Here is a 7880-nt window from a genome sequence, read left to right as displayed (position 1 = left end):
ACACATCACTAATTTGAAGGGATTGAAGAACCACCGCCAGCTTAGTCCTGTCACTGTGTAGTCGTTGTAGGCCTGAAGAACCTTCAGGTGACAGGTGACATGATCTTATACACTGAGAATCCTGAATCCACACAAAGAAAGTATTACAGCTAATAAATGAGTTCATCAAGGTCACAGGATACAAGGTTAGTATATAAAAAATGTTGTCCATACACTTGCAATAAAAAAATCTGAAAATGAAATTAGGAAATCAATTCTATTTACAACAGCATCAAGAAGGATAAAATGCTCAGGAATACATTTGATAAAAAGCATAAAACCTATACTCTGAAAACTACAAAATATTGTTGAAAGTGATTAAAGATCTAAACAAATAAAAAGACTTCAAATTCCGACCCTCCCCAGGACACTGTGGATGCAACACAATCCTTATCTAAATCCCAGTTGGTTTTGTTTTGTTTTTAGAAAGCAACAAGCTGATCCTAAAATTCGTATGGAACTATTCAAGGGACCCAAAATAGCTAAAACAATCTTGAAATAGAAGAGTGAAGATGGGAGAGTCACATTTCCTTATTTCAAAACTTACTACAAAGCCATAGTTATCAAAACAAGATGGTACTAGCGTAAGTTAAGACATATAGATCAAGGCCCTCTCCTCTCCCGGAGATGGCGTGTGCTCGCCCACTGATATCTGTGTACTCGGAAAAGGGGGAATCATTTGGCATAAATGTTACTTTGCCTGCTGTGTTCAAGGTTCCCATTCGACCGGATAATGTGAACTTTGTTCACACCAACTTGTGCAAAAACAATAGACAGCCATATGCTGTCAGTGAATTAGCAGATCATCAAACCAGTGCTGAGTCTTGGGGTACTGGCAGAGCTGTGGCTCGAATTCCCAGAGTTCGAGGTGGTGGGACTCACCGTTCTGGCCAGGGTGCCTTTGGAAATATGTATCGTGGGGGCCGCATGTTTGCACCCACCAAAACCTGGCGCCGTTGGCATCGCAGAGTGAACATGACACAGAAGCGATATGCCATTTGCTCTGCCCTGGCTGCCTTGGCCTTACCAGCGCTGGTCATGTCTAAAGGTCATCGTTATCGAGGAAGTTCCTGAACTTCCTTTGGTGGTTGAAGATAAAGTTGAAGGCTACAAGAAGACCAAGGAGGCTGTTTTGCTTCTTAAAAAGCTTAAAGCCCGGAATGATATCAAAAAGGCCTATGCCTCTCGGCGAATGAGAGCTGGCAAGGGCAAAATGAGAAACCGCCGTCGAATCCAGCGCAGGGGACCCTGCATCATCTACAATGAAGACAATGGTATCATCAAGGCCTTCAGAAACATTCCTGGAATTACTTTACTTAATGTAAGCAAACTGAACATTTTGAAACTTGCTCCTGGTGGGCATGTGGGACGTTTCTGCATTTGGACTGAAAGTGCAAGTTAGACGATCTTTATGGCACTTGGCGTAAGGCTGCCTCCCTCAAGAGTAATTACAACCTTCCCACGCATAAGATGCTTAATACAGACCTTAGCAGAATCTTGAAAAGTCCAGAGATCCAAAGAGCCCTCCGAGCACCACGCAAGAAGATTCATCGCAGGGTCCTGAAGAAGAATCCACTGAAGAACCTGAGAATCATGTTGAAACTAAGCCCCTATGCAAAGACCATGCGCCGGAACACCATTCTTCGCCAGGCCAAGAATCACAAACTCCGGATGGATAAGGCGGCGGCAGCCTTAGAAGCCAAATCAGATGAGAAGGGAGTTCCAGGCAAGAAGCCTGTGGTAGGTAAGAAAGGAAAGAAGGCTGTTAGTGTGAAGAAGCAGAAGAAACCTGTGGGGGGAAAAAGACTGCAGCTACCAAGAAACCAGCGGCTGATAAGAAGCCTGCAGAAAAGAAACCCACTGCAGAGAAGCCTGCTGCCTAAAAACTTAACGTTTATTCATAAAAGTCAAATAATTTTGGACAGCTAATTTTGAATAAAGACATGATCAAAGCCAAAAAAAAAAAAAAAAAAAAAAAGAAAGACATATAGATCAATAGATATCATTGAAGGCCCGGAAATACACCCTCACATTTATGGTCAGTCGATTCTGAAAAGGGCACCAGCCTCCTCCAATGGAGGAAAAATAGTCTGGGGCAACTGGATAGTCACATGCAAAAGAATGAGGGTGGACCCTCACCTCACACCTCATACAAAAATCGGCTCAAACTGTAAAACTTAAATTCTTGGAAGAAAACATGGGTGTAAATCTTTGAGATCTTGGATTAAGCCACGGTTTCTTAGATATGACACCAAAAGCACAAGCATCAACAATAACAAATAGTTAAATTAGATATCATCAATATTAGATATTTTGGGAGACTCCTGGGTGGCTCAGTGGGTTAAGCCCCTGCCTTCGGCTCTGGTCATGATCTCAGGGTCCTGGGATCGAGCCCCATATCGGGCTCTCTGCTCAGCAGGGAGCCTGCTTCCCCCTCTCTCTCTGCCTGCTTGTGATCTGTCTGTCAAATAAATAAACAAAATCTTTAAAAATATTAGAAATTTTTGCTGCTGTACCATCAAGAAGAGAAAAGAAAACCCACAGAATGGTAGAGAATACTTGCAAATCATCTATCTGGTAAGGTCCTAATGTATTTAGGCTATGTAAAGCACTTTTATAACCCAACTCTAAAAAGACAACCCAAAGTAAAAAGGTTAAAGTGTCTGAATAGATACTTTTCCAGAGAAAATATACAAATGGCCAATAAGCATATGAAAAGATAGTCAATATCATCTTTTTTTTTTTTTTAAAGAGAGAGATAGAGAGCGAGCACATGAGTAGAGGGAGGGGCCGAGGAGAGGGAAAGAGAATCTTAAGCAGCTCATACATACCCAGCATGGAACCTGAAGCAGGGCTTGATCTCACAACCCTGAGATCACGACCTAAGCTGAATCAAAAGTTGGACGCTTAACCAACTGAACCGCCCGGGCACCCCAAGATAATCAGGATCATTAAATATCAGGAAAATGTAAATCAAAACCACAATGAGATATCATTTTACACCCATTAGGATGCCTGTAAGCAAAAAGAGGGAGAATAGCAAGTGTTGATGAGAATATAGAGAAATTGGACCCCTTATTGGGATGGGAAATGGTGTAGCCATTTTGAGAAATGGCTTGGTAGTTCCTCAAAAGGTTAAATGTAGAGTTACCTTATGATCCAGCAATTCCACTCCTAGGACTATGACCAAGAGAACAGAAAACATATTGCACAGGAATGGTCCTAGCAGCATAATTCATAATAGCCCCAAAGCGGAAGCAACCCCAACATCAGCCAGCTAATGAATCGGTAAATAAAATGTGTTGTACCAACACCATAGACTAGTATTAGACGATAGAAACAAATGCAGTTCCAATCCATTCCACAACATGGAGGAACCTTGAAAACATTATGCTAAGTGATAAAATCCAAACACAAAAGGCCATAGTGTGTTGACTCCATTTATATAAAATGTCTAGAATGGGTCGATCCATAGAGACATAAAAAAGAAGAGCAGTTTCCTAGGGCTGAGGAGTTTGGGGAGAAATGATGGAATGATTGCTAGTGGATATAGGGTTTCTTGTTGGACTCATGAAAATGTTTTAAAACCGATTTTGGTGATAGCGGCACAATTCCACGAATATACTGAAAACCGTTCAACACTTTAAATGGGTGAATTATGTGGTATGAGAATTGTATATCAATAAAGCTGTTTTACATCTATATGTGCATATATATCTATATATTTATACCTGCGTATTTATAGCCACTTACTTATAAAGAACCTCAGGTCTATTGTTGTTGGTTTTTTTCCCTTTCCTCTCAGTAAGAAGAATTGCTCATACGGCTCGTCACTACTTAGAAGTTCAATGTCTTAAAAATAGTCACACAAAATGAGGAAATTCCTAGTAACTCTTTCCCTTAATGTGCCTAAGAAATGTGAATTAAAACTTCTCCAGATCAAAAGCACTAGAAGGTGGCTGCAGACAGGTTTCCAGCTGGGGGACAAAGAGTCAGGCAGGAGACAGTCCCTTCTGCTGGGCCCAAGGGAAGAGAACGCAGATCAGAAGTTTAAGGTGAGGAGGGTATTGTATTTGAAGTGAAACAGATGGGCTGGAAGCAGATCAGGGATATTCAAAAGGATTTCCAAGTGTGCCAGTCTTCTGTACTGGGCATTGTGACTTTTTTCCACTGAGTCCAATATTGTCAGTCTGGGTTGGACAAAAAAAAAAAAATGGATTTTCATGGCCATCCCTGGTTTTGTGGGATGGTGTAATAAAAAGACTATGGGAAAGGCAAGTTGAAGGTCCCAGTGGGAATGATAAATGAGGTGAGAGATACCCAGGGAGAGAGTGCACAGGGGTCAAAGGTGGGGTGGGGCGTTCCAAGTTGGGAAGAATGGACAGAGCCGGAAGGACAGATGGTCATGATCAGAGGCCAGAATATTGGAGATTAATTGTCATAACTGAAGCAGTTCTGGGTGGTGACAAGGCTCAAGGAGAGCCCTAGAGTGGGTTGCTGGTGGGCGGGTGCTACGGAATCCCTAAATTTGCATTCTTGGAGCTGCTAGATGTTGGGGCAGTGTTTTAGCTTTTCTGACTGAATCAGTTATTTTCAGGAATGGGGGCAGAATTTATTGCTACCTTTAAAAGAGAGAAGCATGCCTGCCTCGGCCACACACGCAGTTGGCCCCCCAAATTGCCTAAACTCATCCTGGTCACCTTTGGAAGATTTTCAGAATTATTTCATTAACCTCATTTTTAGTGCTTTTGTAATGAAATGAATTTAAGCTAAAATTGCTAAATATCGCAGAGTAAAATAATTGGGCTCCTATGGGTATAATTTAGTAATATTAGGATATGCTAATTATTACTTTGCAAAGAAAACATTTATGTACTTTACAGATATAAAAAGAAGTTCCTGCAGGTTTATTAGAGACTTTAGATTAAACATAAATGGGAGAAAGACAGCAGAGCTGTGTTTAAGTATAAATTTTCATTCTGTATCATCAAGCTTTCTTCATCATTGTTTGTTTGGCTCATAATCCTAATTTCTAAAGCCATCAGTTCTTTTTATGGTACAAAAAGGAGAACAGCCATGAAGAAGTTTTACATATTGTTTGCTCTTGCTACTAAAAAGAAGCAACATCTTGCAAAGAATGTTAAAATTATCATAAAACCACAATGACAACTCTAAGTAAATAATACTTTGCTTTGCTATCTGCAGTTTAGAAATATGAGTTAAGAGAGAAGGGGAGGTGGGGAATTAAAAAAATATATGAATTAAGAAATGAGACAGAAACAAATGATCATTTGGAAATACTGTGAGAGGCACAGTTCCACACCGATAAAAAGCTAGATAAGTAGTTCATGGTAACTATTAGAAGACTTTTCAGTAGGAGGAAAACATTTTAGAGCTGCAGGAGTTCCTGGCTTCATTTATGGCAAGTCTATTTGAGGTGAGGTGTGGCTGGTAGTCTATAAAGAAGATTGTTTTCCTTGCGGAACATGTGGATTGGAGGTGATTTAAATGGCCTTTGCTTAAGGCAGCAAGTTAAGGAGCCGTAATTTGTTCTTTAGAAACTTTGATTCTTATAACAAAGGCCCAGACCAGACAGTTTATACTTGGGGTGGGTTGATATTCTCTGGGTCTATCCTAGTGTTTCAGTGATTAGCACAATACTGTTTGACTAGTCAGATTTGGAACTTGAAGCCCAGTTTCACTTTTACACTTGAGTTGATCCACGTGGTCTTGGAAATAGCATTTCCAGCCTCTCACCATGCCCTGCCAACTTTTCCTCCTAAATTTCTCTCAAATGCATCTTCTCAACAGCCATCACCCTAGCCCAAGCTACTGTCTGTCCACTCTTGCCTGGATACTCCCATAATCTAGCTGGTCTTTCAGTTCCAGTCCTAGTTTCCTATGCCTAGTTTTCCACCCAGCAGCTCAGTGCATGAGCCTTAGAAAAAATTAGACCCTGTATCTACTAGGGTGATGACCCCAGATGGCTTTCCTTGGTGTCTAATGTGAGGAAGATGTCATTTTACATCCTGCTGAAGTCACCGTTACCGTACTTTGGACTTTTCCATCATGCAGAGCCAAACCTGATTCTAATGAATGAAACATGTGCTTGAAAGTCAAGAATGCAAATTAGGCCTTGGGCGCCATCTTGATTTTCATCTCTTACAAGACCCAATAGATTAGTTAGCTAATCTGCCTAAGCCTTTCACTTCTCACCTGTGAAATCGAGATAACATTCCTCAAGGGTGGTTCTGAGGAGCAAATTAGATCAACTATATAAAGTATCCATCCAGCACAATACACTCTCAATAAATGGTTTTTTTTTTCACTTTTTTTTTGTTTGTTTTGTTTTTAACCTTTTTATTTTTTTATTTTTATTTTTATTTTTATTTTTTTACATTTGGGGGCATTTCAGTGGACCAGTATGGGACACGTAAGAGCTGTGGACATTTGGAGTTATCTGTGTCTAGAAGATTCATATGGCAGTGGAGCTCATGGTTTGGAAGGCAAATAGACTAGAAACAGGAACATGCTTCCAAAACCTCAAATCTAGCTGATGACAATTTCGGTGGAACTGAAGCAGCTGCTTATTGGGCCCGTTTCTGTCCCAAGTGCATTTCGAGGGTTAAAGCCACAATGATAAAGAACACACATGATCCGTACACTGTCAGAGTTTACAACCTGGTATGAAATTCGGACATTAAACTACTAATGAGCGGTTCAATGACAAATGGTGATGAAGTGCTACGAAGGGAAGGAACAGAATGTTCAGAGACCTTGTGCTGGGGGCGTTGTGGGGGATGCTAATGTAATAAGGTAGGATTAAGCTGAGATAGGAAAGATGAACCTAATTTGACCAAGTGAAGGGCAGCAGAAAGTACCTTCCCCCAGGGAAATGAAAGGCCAAAACCCTGAGGTGGAAAGGCACACAATGGGTTCTTGTAAATACTTGGGTTTGTAAGGGAACGCCTTGGACAAGCTGGAGAGGGAGGCAAGATGTCAGTCCTATAGGGCCTCATCAGCCATGATAAAGGGTTTTAGTATCAGGATGACATTCTTCCAAAATACCTACTCTATTTCAATGTCTCCCACACGTGCCTAAGAAAAAGAGTCATCTGGGGGCTCTTTATAATTTTTATTTTTGTTTAAGATTTTACTTATTTATTTGACAGAGAGAGACACAGCGAGAGAGGGAACACAAGCAGGGGGAGTGGGAGAGGGAAAAGCAGGCTTCCCGCTGAGCGGGGAGCCTGATATGGGGCTTGATCCCAGGACCCTGGAATCAAGGCCTGGACCGAAGGCAGAATTTTAACCCCCAGGGGCTCTCTTTAATTCCAGATTTTAGTGTATATAAAATCTGCTGGGGAGAACAAACTGGCAGTTGAATGTCATTTAATTCAATGTAACATGGATTTACTGAAACTTTACCAAAGCCTCATATAAGAATTTAAACTATATAATTAATATCACTTGAATGGCACTTCATTTTTTAAAATCTCATACTTGAAGAGGTAGCATTATAGCATCGTTCCTTTGCCCATAGCTCCGTTTAATCTGTAGTGCTTAAAACAGGAACTTGCGTCTATGAGACGATACGACAGGAAGCCAAAGGATAAGATATTCTTTATTTACAGTTCCCAATTTACCATCGGGTAATATTTCAAGAGAATGTTTATAAGTCTGTGTTTCCCCATAGAAATAATATTCTGGGAGAGAAGGAATAGAGGGGCAGGGCCTGCCAGCCTTCAAGGTGACAGAGAGTGGAACTGTAGCTCTAGAGCCTGTTGGTGGCTGTGTTAGGAGGGAGATGCTGGTCCAGGACCCCCCCGCCCCAGCCTGAC

General features: G+C 41.1%; 1 protein-coding gene across 1 annotated transcript; it reads left to right on the top strand.

The window, feature by feature from the left end:
* The first annotated feature begins 657 nt into the window (after positions 1-657).
* Positions 658-2017, top strand: LOC101673957 (60S ribosomal protein L4-like). Its single transcript, XM_045084695.1, is given in 4 exon segments — positions 658-1095; positions 1097-1430; positions 1433-1831; positions 1834-2017. Coding segments are annotated over 4 exon segments (1251 nt in total). The 5' UTR covers positions 658-666; the 3' UTR covers positions 1923-2017.
* Positions 2018-7880: the final 5863 nt, after the last annotated feature.

This window comes from Mustela putorius, unplaced genomic scaffold (assembly GCF_011764305.1).
Source record: "Mustela putorius furo isolate JIRA1106 unplaced genomic scaffold, ASM1176430v1.1 tig00000785_pilon_pilon_pilon, whole genome shotgun sequence".
Classification (NCBI taxonomy): Eukaryota; Metazoa; Chordata; class Mammalia; order Carnivora; family Mustelidae; genus Mustela; species Mustela putorius.
Note: the sequence above shows the minus strand (reverse complement) of the source record. Positions and strands in the feature narration are given on the sequence as shown.